General features: G+C 40.0%; 1 protein-coding gene across 2 annotated transcripts; it reads left to right on the top strand.

The window, feature by feature from the left end:
- The first annotated feature begins 640 nt into the window (after positions 1 to 640).
- Positions 641 to 12,540, top strand: copb1 (COPI coat complex subunit beta 1). 2 transcript variants are annotated; one of them, XM_050050576.1, is made up of 22 exons: positions 641 to 774; positions 4,099 to 4,251; positions 4,779 to 5,008; positions 5,338 to 5,507; positions 5,596 to 5,710; positions 5,813 to 5,905; positions 6,017 to 6,154; positions 6,301 to 6,420; positions 6,643 to 6,750; positions 6,862 to 7,008; positions 7,154 to 7,299; positions 7,712 to 7,808; positions 7,918 to 8,078; positions 8,190 to 8,310; positions 8,427 to 8,654; positions 9,042 to 9,221; positions 9,748 to 9,892; positions 9,990 to 10,109; positions 10,216 to 10,361; positions 10,572 to 10,661; positions 11,842 to 11,997; positions 12,229 to 12,540. In XM_050050576.1, the coding sequence occupies exons 2-22, from the start codon at positions 4,161 to 4,163 to the stop codon at positions 12,286 to 12,288; spliced, it is 2,862 nt and encodes a 953-aa protein (XP_049906533.1). In that variant the 5' UTR covers positions 641 to 774; positions 4,099 to 4,160; the 3' UTR covers positions 12,289 to 12,540. The 2 variants fall into 2 exon arrangements, with proteins under 2 accessions (XP_049906533.1, XP_049906540.1); XM_050050583.1 differs by having other exon boundaries at positions 652 to 778.
- Positions 12,541 to 17,778: the final 5,238 nt, after the last annotated feature.

The raw sequence follows: 17,778 nt of genomic DNA, 5'->3' as shown, positions 1-17,778 counted from the left end.
CCCCGTGCAACCGCACTGTCTGCAGTGTCTACATTTACACCCTTGCACTAAACTTAGAAATGAAAGCTGAGGAAAACTTAAAACTGAGACTGAATACTTGACAATACATGATTATGTCTAACATTGTATTTATTAGCTACACAGTCTTTTTAACACATCTTTTGCCCTTTCTTGAACTGTTAACTAAATAAATAAATAAATATCCTACATAACTGCTGCAATGATCATTTTTCATTGATTTTTTAAAAATTAAATGGCTGTGAAGTAAAGGCTGTTAAGTGCTCAGATCACTGCAACATTTACTTTAATCAGCTTTATTGAAAAAAAGTCTTTGAAACCATCTATCTTGTAACACAGCTGCCCAGATGTTCTTTCTTTTCCACTTTATCTTTTGGGGACTCAGAATCCAGAGAACTGAATCTCATAAATTTGACTGAGATCCTCAAATGGCATACGAGCTTCACATTTCTTACAACAAAATACAAATTTAAAGTACCCAATATAACAATAATAGCCGTAATAATAGTTTCTCGTGTCTCTTTTTGAATTGAAAGCTTGCCTGTCATCTCTTGCTTGGGATTTATGCTCTCGCGTTTGGACCTTCCGGCTCACGGTAGCAGTGATGTGGCTCAGAAAGTGATCTTCCACGTCACTAGGAAGTAGTGGAGAGCTAGAGACAGCTCGCCGAAGGGAGTTCCTGAGGATTGTTACAGATGTAATAATCCAAAACTGGATATAGACGGCCATTTCGGAGGATAATAGTCGTGCAGTTCGGTAGGTAATGTGAATTAGTTTTAACCAACACGAGTGACGCTCTATTTCCTGACCCGTAGTAACTGTTAACACAGCTAGCTAACGTTACTGTCCTCCATTTCATTGCTAGCCTGAGCAGAAGCTAAGCTGGCGCTAGCTAACGTTCGCTAGTTAGTAGTAACCATACAATCATGTTAACCTAGTATAACCAACTGAATAGTCGACTAACTAACTAATATGTGTGTTTTATTGAGGTTTTGCTACACAGCTGTTGGTGTTGACACAGGTAACGCCATTAGCGGTTCAACTGTAGCTGCAGTGTTGTATGAGGGGGGTTAACGCTGCGTGTCACACTTACTGGACTTGAGCTCTAATAAGCTATGCTAACATTGTACCTTGAGATACTTTGCTGTCACAATGACAGCTCTTACCTGTGTTTTTGTGATTGCAGCAGTACAGTTTTTACAGAAAAATGCAGCAGAAGATGTTAAAAAGTTATCTCAACCTTGTAAACACGACCTCCTGATAAGTACCAACCTATTACCTTAAATATATCTATTTAAAGGCAGCTCTGCAGTAATGATGCTCCCCATTTTGTTGTTATAATTAAAGCCGTGAAACGCTATGACATCTCAGTCAAGAAAAGCAAGTGCCCATGTACCATATTTCTCCTCACTACTTTATATTTGGGTATTTTTTATATCACCATATCCAATTGAGATTGTTTTAATACTTCCAAGAGCATCACACAGACTTGTCTGTATTGTTTGGCCGCACAGGAAAATGCATCATTCAGATAATCTACTGTTCTGCTGGTATTTTCAGTCATTTGATGGTATGGTGGTGACTGCTACCAAAATAAGACAGATAACATGCTTACTTGCCAGATTACATTTGAGAAGTCATTCATACTAACGCCTTAAAGCAGACAGCTTTAAGTTTTATCTAATAACAAGGCTTTATTGATGCAACACAGATGCAGATATAATCCAATTGTGCAATGCAACATATGGCATTCACGAGCAAAGGCGTAAAATTGTATATTAATAGATTTTTGCATTAATAAGTGTTCATACTACCAAATACTTTTTTTTTTCTTTTTTTTTAAAGGTTTACACTGTGGCATTAAAGCAATATATTAATATGCATAAGCAGTGTAAAGAAAACTTTTAAGTTTACAGGATAGGTTCCCAAATGTTCAGCTCTGTTTAAGACAACAGTCAGGTGCCCATATGTACATTGAAACAGGATTTTCTTGGTGTAATCATTAGGGGTGTAACGATACATCGATTCATTGATTAACGATCCGATTATATCGATGCAAAATGAAAACATCGATCCATATCGTCATCTTAAAGATACACATTTATTTTGAAATTCACATAGCACGTCTGTGTCACCATTTCTGGGCAAGCGCGCCTCCGCTCAAACAACAAACAGAGCTCAGAAATAAAATGGTCAAATCATATTCTAGTTGTTTTTGTGAGTTGATGTAAATGATTGTGTTAGATGGGCATATGACATCGCGTCATATTGATCGCGGGCTCCTGAATCGAATCGAATCAAAATCGTATCGTGACAGACTTTGTGATATCGGCAAACATCGTATCGTCATCCAAACAAATCGATATAATATCGTATCGTGATGAAGCTGGTGATTTACACCCCTAGTAATCATTCCTCCTGGTCATACTGGCTAATAAGAGGCTCCTTCTGACTGCACTTCCAGTGTGATGCCGGGACAAAGTTCACTGTCCTAGTTCAGTGAAAAAGTTAAGTGAATCTGAGCAGTCTGAGTTTGGCAAATCTAGAGTACCTTCCAGAGTTACAGATTACATTTTCTTCACCACAGATCAACTTGGGAACACTATCTGGGCACAAGAAAGAGGAAATACTGTTCTGTAGAGACTGTAACTTCGGAAGTATGCACTTGATTTGACTAATGCAAACAGCTGAAGCCTCATATAAATGTTATGTAGTTATATTTTATTTATATAGATTTTTTGCCCTCCGTTAATAATCATGTATTCATGTATTCATCATGTATTGGCCAGTGTGAAAATCAGGAATTATTACAGCAGACAAAACCTGTTTCAATGTATATGGACACCTGACTATTGTTTGAAGACTATTTTAGAAAAAAATTGTGAGTCCATGAGCTAATTAAATGATAAAATTCATTTTAAACTCGACATTTTTATCACATTTAAATTAAGTTTTATGATCAGATGCTGCTATTTAGTGCAAAAAATGTGTTAAAACACAAACAACATATACTGTTGTGTTGTAGTCATCATGTTTTCTTTTATTTAAAGAACAAGTTACTCTATAGCACTGTCACATTTTCTTAAATATACTATACTATACTATGGATACGTATTATGTTTTGAGGACATGCCAGCATTTCTCACATAGTAACATTTGGTTTCTTAATGAAAAGTTTCTCAAATTCTTCTTAATGTTTGTGATGTGAGGTGGACTCCAAGGTCTGTGTGTTTTATGTAACATCTTTTATCAGGCCTGAGATAACCCATTGTGTTTTAGGCTTTATATTGGATGATGGGGTCACCTGTTGCTGATGTTTTTTCTGAAAGAGTCTTACAGGGATGTACATAGTCACCTCTCAAACAAAGCCTCATCACTTTCAATAATCACTTTATAGGCAACAATAATGACTCACAACATTGTGTAGCTCCTGTCTATCAGGTTCCTTGATCTACTTTTCCTAGCCAACGTTATGTAGGAGCTAAAGCACATCCCAGCATGCCTTCAGTCAGAGGCAGAGAATCACCCATAACAGGTCGCAAGTCTGTGGCAGGGCCAACACCAACATAATACATTCACAACTACTTAGAGTTTCCAATTCATCTGTTATTCATGTATGTAGAGGGACACCAGAAGGGCCTCTATTCTTTGAGGCGACAGTACTGAACAAACAATGAGCTAATGTGCTATTAACCTGCAGTTTAGTTCCAGTAGATAAGAAGTGGTTATATTTGGTGAATCATGCTCTCTAAGCTCAATTAGTTGTATTTTTGACAGTCAGAGTAAGACTTCTTGGTTTAAAATGCTCATAAGAGGAATTGTCTGGTCCCATTTTATGACAGTTGCACCTGCTGCAAATTATAAGAAATACAACTCCACAGTGATTTATTCTCTTTTAATGTACATGATGCTGTACAGTAGATTTATCTTGTTTGCGTCTTTTGTTTATACAGATTATGGACTATGGACGTCTTCATATCTTCATAGTTATGTCCCACATTTGCTGCATTTATACTTATGCATCTGTGTAAATGTCTTCCCCACCATTTACGAAATCTGTTGCTCTTCTGTTTCTCGCAGGTGTGATCCAGTGAGCGACATTCATTAGGTTTCTTCTAAAAGGACACAAGCCCAGCAGCAAAATGACGGCTGCAGAGAATGTTTGTTACACTCTCATCAATGTCTCATCGGACTCAGAGCCCCCCTCAGAAGTCAGCCTTAAAACTGATCTGGGTAACTATTCTTCATGTTTATTTGCAAAGCTCTATTACTAAACTTTAATAAAACATGCAGAGGGGAGATATTCGTTTCTAACATTTCTGTCTCCACCTCAATACAAGGCAGGTGATTGGAATTTGATTTGTGGTACTCACAGCACTGAAAAAAAATACTTCAGAGAATGAAAAGCAAAACATTTCATTTCTGAAACAATGTTCTGGTTATTCTGGATAATCCGCACACCTCACTGTAAGCAGTTTTATAGGGCTTATTTCTTCAGTAGAAAAATTGTTCCTGTGAAAACAGTTGACAATAATGTATGTGAGTTGTCCAGAAAAGCTTTAACCAGTGTTGGTTTTACTCGACGAATGACTGAGAAGAACAATCATCAAAAATAATTTAATATCCTCAGTAAAAACAAACAATTCGACCAGTTCTTTCAGAGAGGTTAAGGGTGAAGATCTGTAAAAATCACAAAGCTTGACGCCATGCTAATCACATTCGTGTTAGTAATAATAATAATAATAATGATTTTTCTACAGAAAAGGGGGAGATCAAGGCAAAGACTGAAGCCCTGAAGAAGGTCATTATCATGATCCTGAATGGCGAGAAGTTGCCAGGACTGCTGATGACCATAATCCGCTTTGTGCTGCCACTTCAAGACCACACCATCAAAAAGCTGCTGTTGGTATTCTGGGAGATTGTTCCCAAAACAACCCCAGATGGCAAGCTGCTTCAGGAGATGATCCTGGTCTGTGACGCCTACAGGAAGGTAAGATTCATCGGCACGATCTGTGTGTATGTATCAGTATAGATCAGTGTAACAGCAGGGAAAATAATGTTCATAACGGTAACTGTGTGAAAACAAAATGAGTTGGGCATATGAGATCTTAAACATCTGAATCCGAATCCACATCGTCTCCACCTGTACTTACTTTATCTATGAACCCTTTTCACCTGGTATAAACGTGCATCTTGGGTGATCTGAAAACATGTGGACAGCTTAGTATGACTATTGAAATAGTAACGTGGCTAGAATATGTTGTATGCTTTGTTTTTTGATATTTTTAAAAATCACGTGACATCCTTTTTCAATTTCAGGACCTGCAGCATCCCAACGAGTTCATCCGTGGCTCCACTCTGCGCTTCCTGTGCAAGCTGAAGGAGTCTGAGCTGCTTGAGCCTCTCATGCCAGCAATCCGGGCCTGCCTGGAGCACCGCCACAGTTATGTGCGCCGCAATGCTGTCCTGGCCATTTACACCATCTATAGGTACAAACTGTTGAATATTTTTCCACATATAGATATTCTGTACTCAGTTTATTTGTGAACAACAGCTGATGATATTTATTCTTTTTAGGAACTTTGAACATCTCATCCCAGATGCTCCAGAGCTGATCCATGATTTTCTTGTCAATGAGAAAGATGCCAGCTGTAAGAGAAATGCTTTCATGATGCTGATCCATGCCGATCAGGTCAGTTGCATGTTGTGCTTTTCTTACTGTTTCTACTGTTGTGTGTTATCAGACCTACCATATCTATCTGCCAGGCCTAACTTATATATTCACATCTCACAGGATCGAGCTCTGGATTATCTCAGCACATGTATTGACCAAGTTCACACATTTGGAGACATTCTTCAGCTGGTCATTGTGGAGCTGATTTACAAAGTGAGTCAAGGCCTTTATTAGTCTAATTTATGCGTAGTCGAACAATAGTATGCCACAAGAGGAGCTGCATTATTGTCTGAACTCTTGCTGTTTTTGTTTCCTGTCTGTTAGGTTTGCCATGCTAACCCCTCTGAGCGCGCCCGGTTCATCCGTTGCATCTACAACCTGCTCCAGTCCTCCAGTCCAGCTGTGAAGTATGAGGCTGCTGGCACCCTCGTAACCCTGTCCAGTGCTCCCACAGCCATTAAGGTACATCACCAAGGTGTTCTCAGTGGTCTTGTCTATGTCACATACTGTATATACGACACTGATGGTGCACTACATGTGACCCAGTAGCAGTAATGTCTTTGGTTTTGTACGGTTTCTTATGTGTTCTGTGCTCTGTTGGACTTCAGGCTGCTGCCCAGTGCTACATTGATTTGATAATCAAGGAGAGCGACAACAATGTGAAGCTGATTGTTCTTGATCGTCTGATTGAACTGAAGGAGCATCCCACTCATGAGCGTGTGCTCCAGGTACGCTGAATTATGACAGTTTTTTCTGCACTTAATCGCAAAGACCAGAGTCCTTTATCTCAAAAGATTCTTGTTAAAGGGAACATTTACTAAAATTTAAAAGGTTTCACCCTTCTGGCAAATATAGTTTTATTATGAGACACCACCAGTTTGCTGCACCACAGTGCTTCATCTTTATTAGACTTAATTCAGTTGTCACCAATGTTTTTTTTTCTTATCCAGGACCTTGTGATGGACATCCTGCGTGTTCTCAGCACTCCTGACCTGGAAGTCAGAAAGAAGACCTTGCAGCTGGCTCTGGACCTTGTTTCATCTCGCAATGTAGAAGAGGTCAGTGGTGTGCACATTATTTCCATGTTATTGTGGTTTTTATGTCCAAGCATGGACACAGAGAAAAAAGGGAATGTACTGCAGATATAGTGACGTCTGTTTGTTTTCCAGTTGGTGATTGTTTTGAAGAAAGAAGTGATCAAGACAAACAACGTAACGGAACATGAGGACACCGATAAGTACAGGCAGCTGTTGGTGCGCACTCTCCACTCGTGCAGCGTGCGCTTCCCTGACATGGCGGCCAATGTCATACCTGTGGTGAGTTTCCCATCGAAATAAAAAACATGCTCTTGAAATTTGTTGTATTTTATAGTGGTGGTTTATATAGCCACCACTGGGTTATACTATTATATATGTGATAATGGTGCAGTAAGACCTTTCTTTGTGTTGATGTGATATACAGCTGATGGAATTCCTAAGTGACACTAATGAGGCAGCTGCTGCTGATGTGCTGGAGTTTGTACGGGAGGCAATTCAGAGGTTTGACAACTTGAGACCCCTCATCATCGAGAAGATGCTGGAAGTCTTTCACGCCATCAAAACTGTCAAGTAAGGCTTAATAAGCATACTGAGAGGAATATTATACATTGTCTTGGTTTTTGTCTCTCCCTTAATGGTCCTAAAAAGAAAGTAAAATGAATCATTATTATAGAAGTATATCATTAATTGCTAGAGTAAACGTTGGCATTGTACATGTCTGCAAACCAGGGATATGTAACATCTGTACGTCATTATGCAGTGAATATGTTTTGATTTAAAACACTCCTACCTTACATGAGGAATGAAAATGGTGTGATTTTGGTCATTCTGGTCTGATAGTCATGTCCAGATTTTTCTCTGCAGTGACATTTGTCAACTGTTTTATAGACTTGGCTGAGTTTCATCATTAGGACTGGGTTGTATATTAATACAGGAGTATGTAACACTGTGAATGCTCATGACCTTTCTCACCTCATTTCAGGATCTACAGAGGAGCGCTGTGGATCTTGGGAGAATACTGCAGCACCAAGGAAGACATCCAGAGTGTGATGACAGAAGTGCGCAGGTCCCTGGGAGAGGTGTGTTTGTTCATTAGTTTCTGAATTTAATGTAACACAAGTTTACCAGACAGTCCCAGCTTACTTGAAATCGTCACGAATATCTGACATCTGCCTCTTGCATGGACAGATCCCGATTGTAGAAAATGAGATAAAGAAAGAGACGGGAGAGGTGAAACCAGAGGATGAAGTGAGTGCAGCTCCAGCACAGAAGCTGGTGACAGAGATGGGCACCTACGTGACACAGAGCGCCCTCAGCTCCTCCAGGCCTTCGAAGAAAGAAGAGGACAGGTAAAATTACACATTGTGTGGGGATATGGTTAATTGCCTGTAATATTCCATTGATTTTACGGAGTTTGTTCAACCCAGCTTACACAATAAACACCGGCTTTGTTGTTCTAGACCTCCACTCAGAGGCTTCCTGATGGACGGAGACTTCTATGTGGCAGCTTCCCTGGCCACCACACTGACCAAAGTGGCCTTGCGCTATGTTGCTATTGTTCAAGACAAAAAGAAACAAAATGTAAGTCGTCCTCGCTTCACATCCCCCGACAGACAACACCTTTGTAAAAAATCATTAAGTCATTAAATCATCAGATGCGTGTTCCTCTAATCCCCGCCGCCTTCCTGTCCCCTCAGTCCTTTGTTGCAGAGGCCATGCTGATCATGGTCACTGTGCTGCACCTGGGCAAGTCCTCTCTGCCCAAGAAGCCAATTACAGACGATGATGTGGACCGCATCTCACTGTGCCTCAAGGTCCTGTCAGAGTGCTCACCACTTATGAATGACATTTTCAACAAGGAGTGCCGCAGATCCCTGTCACATATGCTGACTGTCAGGCTGGAAGAAGAGAAGCTGTCACAGAAGGTAATGATCGTTGTCTCACAGGGCTGAACTCAATATTTAACCTCCTGACAGATGGGCACAGCTGAAGCATCAGCACGGGTGCAGGAAGTGAACACATGTTTTGTGCTAATTAGATATTTTTCGACCCAGCACAGTATTGAAACAACGCATTAATGTTTGTGGAACGTGGTTATGTTTATAAGCAAATAAAGTGTTGTTTTTAAGAACGTATGGCCTTCTATGCAACATTAATAAATGTGGGACAGGGGCATCGTCACTGCAGTTTTGTGACTTGAGTTTATTTGCTATCTCTGTTACCCATTTGTTTTACATCTTGACTTACTGTCGTAGGTATTTATGGTGTGTTGCTTCTGTCGTAACCGTATATGTTTCCTATTCTGACCACAGAAAGAGTCCGAGAAACGTAACGTAACAGTGCAGGCAGACGACCCCATCTCCTTCATGCAGCTGACAGCCAAAAACGAAATGACTTCTAAGGAGGACCAGTTCCAGCTCAGTCTGCTGGCTGCTATGGGCAACACTCAGAGGAAGGAGGCCGCTGATCCTCTCGCTTCAAAACTCAACAAGGTACATCACAAGCCCTGCGGAAATCTTATCACACAACACAACTGGAACACTTCTGCGGGAGATGATTAATTTCGGCTGTGTCATCTGTGCTTGGAGATTAGATTGATTCTTCTGTTTTGAAAACTTGCCCAATTATTGTTGCACTTATGATGCATAAACGTTTGAAGACGTCAGTGTGACATTTGCCTCAGAGGGAGATGCTGTTTTTGGTTGCACAGCAGGAAAGAGATCAGTTGTTCCTGTTTGTGTTTTGATTTTACAAATAGTCTGCTGTTTAGTTGTAGCATTATTTTATTTAGATAAGATTTTATTTGGCTGTTTATCGTGCAAGGACACAGCTGCGAGTCATTATTTTCTTTTTCATCCCACTGCTGCTGAAGTCCTTGTCATGCACATGCTCTGCTGTAAAAACCTTGTTAAAAATTTAATGAAAACAAAAAGTCTTAATTGCTAACTGTGAGGAAATATTTGTTTTTATTTGTATAATAATTGATTTTTAAATGTAATTGATTTTTGTCCACTCTAGGTGACCCAGCTGACAGGCTTCTCAGACCCAGTATACGCTGAAGCCTATGTTCATGTCAACCAGTATGACATTGTGTTGGACGTGCTGGTGGTCAACCAAACCAGTGATACTCTCCAGAACTGCACCCTTGAACTGGCCACTTTAGGTTAGTCTTGTTTATTTCCCACCTCACTGGACAGATGTGCAGGTTTGTTGCTGTGTTGTGTTATGTATGCAGCTCACTAAATGTATCCATCCCACAGGTGATCTCAAGTTGGTTGAGAAGCCTTCACCTCTAACTCTGGCTCCTCACGATTTTGCTAACATCAAGGCCAATGTGAAGGTGGCTTCTACTGAGAATGGCATCATATTTGGCAACATTGGTAAGCATGTTGTGTCTGTGCGTCATGATTCAGCTTATGCTCTGTCTCTTTCTGTAGCCAGAGAGTGTTTTCTTATTTGTGGGGATGTTTGATTCTTGTATTCCAGTCTATGATGTGTCGGGAGCTGCCAGCGACAGAAACTGCGTCGTCCTCAGTGACATCCACATCGACATCATGGACTACATCCAGCCAGCTTCCTGCACCGATGCAGAGTTCAGACAGATGTGGGCAGAGTTTGAGTGGGAAAACAAGGTAAGCTTTGCGTTCAAACGAACTGGCTTCACAGAAATTGCTTATCATGAGTCTGACATGTTTATAAGGTTTGTTGTTCTGTAGTTTTCTGTACTTCCTTTTTTTAAGGGAAAACATTGCTTTACATTCAACAGGCCAATTACAATATTTAGGAAAATTAAAAAGTGTTAATATTGAAGATGTTCCCTAAGCAGCCTTTCTTTGTCGTAGGTGACGGTGAACACCAACATTACTGATCTCAACGAATACCTTCAACATATCCTCAAGTCCACCAACATGAAGTGTCTGACCCCAGAAAAGGTTGGTATGAGACAAATGCAGCGGAGCAAAGAGAGAGCAAAAACAAATGAAATAGGTGCCACTTTTGGTGCATGATGAGAAGAATTCTAAAGCCCCATTTCCATTGAGCAGTACGGTTCATTTCAGTTTGGTGCACTTTTTTTCTCCCCCGTTTCCACTGTGAAAAGTTGTTGATGGTACCAATGAAACCGTTACATACGGTCCCCATTTTTGGTCCCCCCCTCTGTTGGGGTACCTAGCTCACAGATCTGGTACTAAAAGGTGGAGCTGTGAACACTGCAGTCTGTTGATTGGTCAGTAGAGGACGGTCACTCTGCTCAGGGTTGTGGCTGGTTTTGAGACTTATGTAACCAATGTTCATATTGTGGAGGGTTTCATTAGTAGACTGAAGCTATAAAATGAAAGGATGGTTTGCTGCCTCTTTCAGCGGCTGGAGTCGGAGAGAAAAATAACTTGATTCACTGGGCCGACTGCCGGCAACTTTTTAGGTGGAACGTTTACTTGTAATCAGTGCATTGGCTGACAAGGTGAATCCATCAACACACCTTAAATTTGTGATGTGACAACTTTGACCGTCACTCTAGTTTTTATATGACATACACTTTAAGTAATGAGTGGATCTTCAATTGTTTATATATATTTATTTCGACTGGATTATGTGAACTGCATATATTCTAATCCTCACTTGGAGAAAAAAAATAAAGCGCCGTGGAGCTACGGCAAAACTAAACCCCTGAGATTGCCCGAGAAGGACTTAATGCACAAACCTGCTATTTTTTAATACCTCATGGAGAGAGACTCTCACTGCAGTTTGTTCTATTATGTTCTGAAAATGTCAGCGTGCAGCCTCGTTCTGTGGACGATAAAGGAGGCGCAGACTTCTCTCTGTGTCACCGGTAAATACAGTGAGTGCTGGACAGAGCAGTGACTGACAACAACCCCGCCCACATTTAAGAGAACTGTTTGCAGTGGAAACGCTAGGGTCTAGGTACCATGTCTGAAGGGTTACTCTTGGTTCCAAAGGTATCATACCAAAAATGTTTGGTGGAAACGGGGCTTAAGTGGCCTTTGTAGTGGTCTGATTATAAATGTCACTAATGTATCACCAAACCCATCATATTAGATGAATATGTTGTTATGCAATATTCTCAACTCTCTCTCTTTTGTCTTTGAAATCCAGGCACTGTCTGGCTTCTGTGGTTTCATGGCCGCCAACCTTTACGCTCGTTCTATCTTTGGAGAAGATGCCCTGGCTAATGTCAGCATCGAAAAGCCCATCCACCTGGGGCCTGACGCCCCTGTCAACGGACACATACGCATTAGAGCCAAAAGTCAGGTGAGTCACAGCTGCTGCACCATGAGTCCCCGTGCATCTGGAAAGTTATGGCTTGGCTGAATTTATTTTCTCATAACTTGTGCAGCGCAGGAAATTAATTTCTTGGAAGGATAATCTTGGAAAGGAATATATGAAATAAACCGTTACATGTGCTCTTGCACTAAATGCTTTATGCTCTGATCTGTATGTTTAAAATCTGTTACAATTAAATCCTCCCTCTTCATTTCACAGGGGATGGCCTTGAGTCTCGGCGACAAGATCAATCTCTCCCAGAAAAAGTCAAATGTCTGAGACAACTCCGGCTGATCCCTCTGACTTTGTAAAAGTCACCTGCTGTTCTCTTTTATCATCCATTTTGCAGTCTTTACATCATAGCAGATTAAGAACTCTATATGGTCAGTTGCTTCTGTGCCGTTTTCTTTCTTTCTTTCTTTTTTTTTTATTTTATTTTTTTTTTTACATCACCTCTGTCTGAAAACTACATCTAAGTAATGTTCTTTCCTTGTCCTGTTTAATTTTCAATAAACATATGTATTGAGAGAACTTTGCTCCATGCTTTATTCATCATTTATTATCCTATAGTTTAGTTTTGGACACACTTTGGACACTAAGTCACATCATTATTTTTAAAATAAAGACAATACAAATGTGTCAACCCAATGATTTATTTGTTTTCTAATAATATTGTTAGATTAGATGTAATTCTACACTGACTTTGGGCCAGGGCTTGTTAAAATCTATTATTCACTTCCTGTACTTTCTACCTAACTTCCTGTTAAAGCTTTTAATTGATTCATGTGTGGCGTGACATGAAATTTTGATGAAGTAACTAGAACATCAATTAACAACAGACATTTTAAAACATCTAATAAGACCAACACTTTTAATATGGGAACTGGAGATGAAGTAAATAAGACTTTTTGCCAGCTAGAGCAGTGACAGTAAGTTTTGGCATCGAAAATAACATTTGGCATTTAAAAAAGGAAACATTAGCACTGAATAGGTTCCACTGAAAAACAAAACTGCCATTAAACATTCTTATTATTTCATTTATTTTATTTTTTAGATGTTTAGACAAAACATGAACACCATAGAGAGCACTGTGTAAGGGCACAACAGCCATGTATTCATGAGTCAAAGTGCTAAATGTCGCTTTACTGTCCACGGTGAAGCTGCATCCATGTCTTCTGAAATAAAGACAGTTCATGTCTCCCGTTTCTGAGGAATATTTCTGCTCAAGAACTCAGAGAAAAAGTCATCTTTTCCATTATAAAGATCTCCTTGATTATGTCCATCCAGTGTTTAAGGCTTGGAGACTCAGATTTGTACCAGTTCTTTGTTCTTGCTGGCAATAAACAGAATTTTACACAGATACCAAACTTTTTTATTTATCACACCTTCCCTTGCACAGAAATCTAAAAGTGACTTTATGCAGATTCTGTGTACATCACGCTGTCCTTGCCCCCACCCCTCCACGCCCAAACAGTGACAGGAAGTTGAAACTGAAAAAAAGGGTGTGATAAAACTGTCAGCATGAAAAAAAACCTGACACTGACGAAAGAGTGACAAAAAGAAAAAATAAGATTGCTGCTTAAAAAACACATCAGAATGCAAAAAATAATGGTACCTGTTGTGAATATACATCATGTTAACCTGTTAAAATTGAATGAAAACATCTGGGGATTGAATGATACAAAAAATAAAACTATAATTTAGGTAATAAAAATGTGTTTTTTAGTGGATTCAGTACCAGTGTTTCCTTTTCAATGCCAGATTTTATTTTTTCAGAATCAGAATCACTTAACTGATCCCCGAGGGGATATTGTGATTTGTTGCAGTCACTCCAATATAAAGAACACAGAATTATAATAAGTAAGAACAAGAGTATGAAATTGAAGTACGTAAACATAAAGCAATAAAACTGAAATGAAAATGTACATTAAAATAAAAAATAGAATGTGCATCGTGCTTCAGTGTTTAACAATAGTACTTAAGATATAAAAATATTAAAAATAAAATAAAATAAAAATAAATAAATAATATAAATTATTCCAAAACTTACTTTAACTTTTCTAGCTCCATATGTTTTGCCCACTCCCTATGTAGACATACATACATGAACATATAGAAGTAACAGTTTGAAGGGAGAAGTTTGGATGAAACTGTTTGAGGACCACACAAGTGGCATGATGGTAGATGTTCAGTAAGTGTTCTCTTGAGGATTGCCACTCAGAGGTGGTCGTGTCCCAAAGTGAAGGGACTCCAGTCTGGAGCTCCTGCTGTGTCCAGCTTCACAGCTCCAGGCTCTAATTAGAATTCCTCAGATGCCTCCTGTGATATCTTGCACAGCGTGAAACTGATAGGAATTTGCTCTGTCAGTACCCCTAATTTGACAATGACATCATGAAGACAGCAGACCGTTGGCAGGGACACGGTTTCTTTTAACCTCGGCTGATATATTGCAGCGATTTCAAAGGTACTCTGGAAGCCATCTGCATGTTTTACTGTTACTGTGATAATGAGATGGAGATGGATTAGTGTTGGCAGGGAGTTACATATTCCACTCGCCCTCCTGTTTATAATTTATGAGTGAGGGGACATTTCTGGGAATATGCCAGATTAAAGGGTCACAACCCCGGTCATACATTTACAATATCTGTGAAATCCGTCTCTCTGGGGGGTTAGATAAAGGCTGAGAGGTGTCTTTGAGGTCAGAGCTTCAGCTGCGAAAATAAACAGTTGGCTATCTGGCAGCACTTTCACAGCCAGGCTACTGTGAGCATTGCGAGGCCTCTTTAGATTTGGGCTAGATATTACCCATAATTATTACAGTCACACAGCTACACTCCATAACCTAAGACCTGAGCTTTGCACCCTATGTTTTTGTAATGGTTTTCTATTTTGGTGAGCTGTCGTGTCGGCAGAAAGTATTCACCTCACTGTCTTTAATACCTCATACTTTTTTATATGGATTCATGCTGTGTCTGGAACAGTAGATTTCAATTTCTTTTTTGTTAAATGAGTCAAGCTCTTTGGTGTGAAAGTCCACATTTCTGACGTTACAAATCTTTAACCTACCAATGAACCTATTACTGTCTTTTTATCTTATATTTGCACTTACCTGTTGGCAAAATGTAGATTAACCTAAGTCACTTTAATAACCATATTCTTATTAAAACCTACCTATGCATAGGACCACAATTATACTACTTACCAGGGGTGTAAGTAGAGACAGTTGCACTGGTAGTAATACCAGGGAAGCCAAGCACCAGCTACTGGTCGATTGAGCAGTAACCCAAAACTACAAGACCAGGCAGAGCAACCTGTGCACCGCCTGGATTGACTACAAGAAAGCCTACGACTCAGTGCCACACATGGATACTGGAATGCTTAGAAATGTACAACATTAATAGGACAATGAAAACCTTCATCAGGAACTCAGTGGGTGTGTGGAAAATTACTCTGGGGGCAACTGCACAAGTTACCATCAAGTGCGGCATATACCAAGGGGATGCACTGTCCCTGCTACTATTCTGGATAGGCCTGAACACCATCAGCCAGATTAAAGAGTGGCTACGGATACCGGTCCTGAAGTGGGGCAACCATCAGTCACCTCCTCTACATGGATGACACTGAGCTGTATGTCAGGAGTGAGTGAGACTTCGACTCACTGATCCGCCTCACCAGGATCTACACCAATGACATCAGAATGTCATTCGGACTAGATAAGTGTGGTCGGATGGCGTCCAAGGGACGGAAGACAGTCAGAACTAAGGGGGTTGAGCTACCAGAAGGCAGCACTGCAGATGTTCAGGACAGCTACAAATACCTTGGGGAACCATTAGGAGGCTACAAAGAAGTCATCCACAGACAAATACCTACACAGAGTAAGAAAGTCCTGAAAAGTCACCTGAACAGAAAGAACAAGGTCCGAGCCATCAACACATACGCCCAGCCAGTCATCAGATAACCCTGGTGTAATAAGCTGGCCAAAGGAAGAGATAGAGGCCACTGATATCAAGACAAGGAAGCTTCTTACAATGCATGGAGGGTTTCATCTCAAGTCCAGCACCCTGTTCCACTAAGTGGAATGAGGGTGATGGAGGACTGGTCAGGATCAGAGACACTGTCCAGGTTGAAAGAACCAAGATCCAGGAAGACATCAGGAAGATGGCCCACAAAGATAAACTGCTAAGTGAATACCCCAGGCAGCAGAAACCCAATGAACGCAGAAGAGGAGGATGAACCATGATGGAAGGACGAGCCCCTGCACATCAAGAAGTCCTACCAGTGGCTGGAAAAGGCTGGACTGAAAGACAGCACAGAAGCACTAATCATAACAGCACAGGAACAAGCACTTAGTACAAGATCAATAGAAGCAGGCGTCTACCACACCAGACAGGACCCCAGGTGCAGGCTTTTTTTATGTATATGTAACTATTCAATTGAATAAATAATTTCTTATTTCCTTTGATATTTTTGTCATATACAGGTATGCAATGATGATGGTTGGGTAACATGTATGTTGATGTTGCCTAATGTCAAGTCTCTATTTGATCATGTGTGGGGGTTTTTTTTATAACAGTTGCCAGTGGTGTGTGTGTGTGTGTGTGCGCCCTATAACTAGTAACTACCATGCACCAGAGACCCTTCATGATAGCGTGCGCTGGGGCCTGTAGTAACTACCTTATGCCACTGCTACTTACCTTTATGGTCGCCTGCAATGCTGGAATAAGAACAAAATGATGCATCCAAAAATTATTCTTACATTTGGTTAAAAACCCTGAAAAAAGTCTAAAAAGTATTAAACTTAAATGTCGGATACCTGTAGACACCCAGTTTAGACACTTGGAGTTTTACTGTGATATTTTATAAATATATGCCTATTCTGCATTTCATTACAAGAACCACTGCGGCAATTATTTTTCATAGCTTTCTAAGCTGCTAACAAGCTTGTCTTCAGTACTTTGAGTCTACATAGCTGCAACACTGCTACATGTAGCCCCTCTAGATATGAACAGGCCAGCCGTTAGGAGAAACAGGCAGGGGGACAACATTTTCAAAACATTTTTTTTATACTTCCTGTGAATAATATAATCCAATAATCATATTTCCACATTTATTTTGTATCTACTTATACTCATATCTATTCTTAAGACCGTGTTTTCTTATTTTGAAAAGCAGAGGTAGTCACGTGTGTCTTGGGCTAAAAAATTGCCCTCCAATAAAAGATGAGAGAAAAGTCAAATCAAACATTGATTGAGAAAATGACTGTATGGTATTAAATCATAAGACACCAGGAGTGAACAAACATTTTTTTTCTTCATTTATTCATTCGATTTTGAGGCTATTTTAATTAAATACTGGTCAACTTGTGTGCAGATCTGAAATAGTGTAAAGAGCATATGGCTGTCAACTCCAGTCAGAAACGGTTAATGCAATTTCAAGGCTGTTTAGGAGAGCATCAGATGGCATGCTGAAATGGTGGGCCTGGATATGAATGAAGTATTAACATGAATGTCTGAAACCATTTTTATTTACTTGGACACTCTTTATCATGACTTTTGAAGTGAAGTCTTTTGACACTAGGTGGCGCCACATGTGTCAGAGCAGACTGAGGTGGTGCTCTGCACAGTGTAATCCCGTAGTGAGATTTGTCACAACATGGCATATAATTGACATGTTGACATAATACAAGTCAGGCTCGTACACACTGAAGTAAAGATAAACTGGCTTTAAGTCTGCACTTCAGGCTGAATGCCAGCTTTGAAATAAAAGACA

Source organism: Epinephelus moara, chromosome 1, assembly GCF_006386435.1.
Source record: "Epinephelus moara isolate mb chromosome 1, YSFRI_EMoa_1.0, whole genome shotgun sequence".
Taxonomy (NCBI): Eukaryota; Metazoa; Chordata; class Actinopteri; order Perciformes; family Serranidae; genus Epinephelus; species Epinephelus moara.
This window is presented reverse-complemented; position numbering and strand designations above follow the sequence as displayed.

Coding starts and splice junctions, on each gene's coding strand:
- copb1 (XM_050050576.1), top strand. CDS start 4,161: ATGACGGCTGCAGAGAATGTTTGTTACACTCTCATCAATGTCTCATCG. Junction 5,906..6,016: donor TTGTGGAGCTGATTTACAAA/GTGAGTCAAGGC, acceptor CCTGTCTGTTAG/GTTTGCCATGCTAACCCCTC. Junction 10,362..10,571: donor AGTTTGAGTGGGAAAACAAG/GTAAGCTTTGCG, acceptor TCTTTGTCGTAG/GTGACGGTGAACACCAACAT.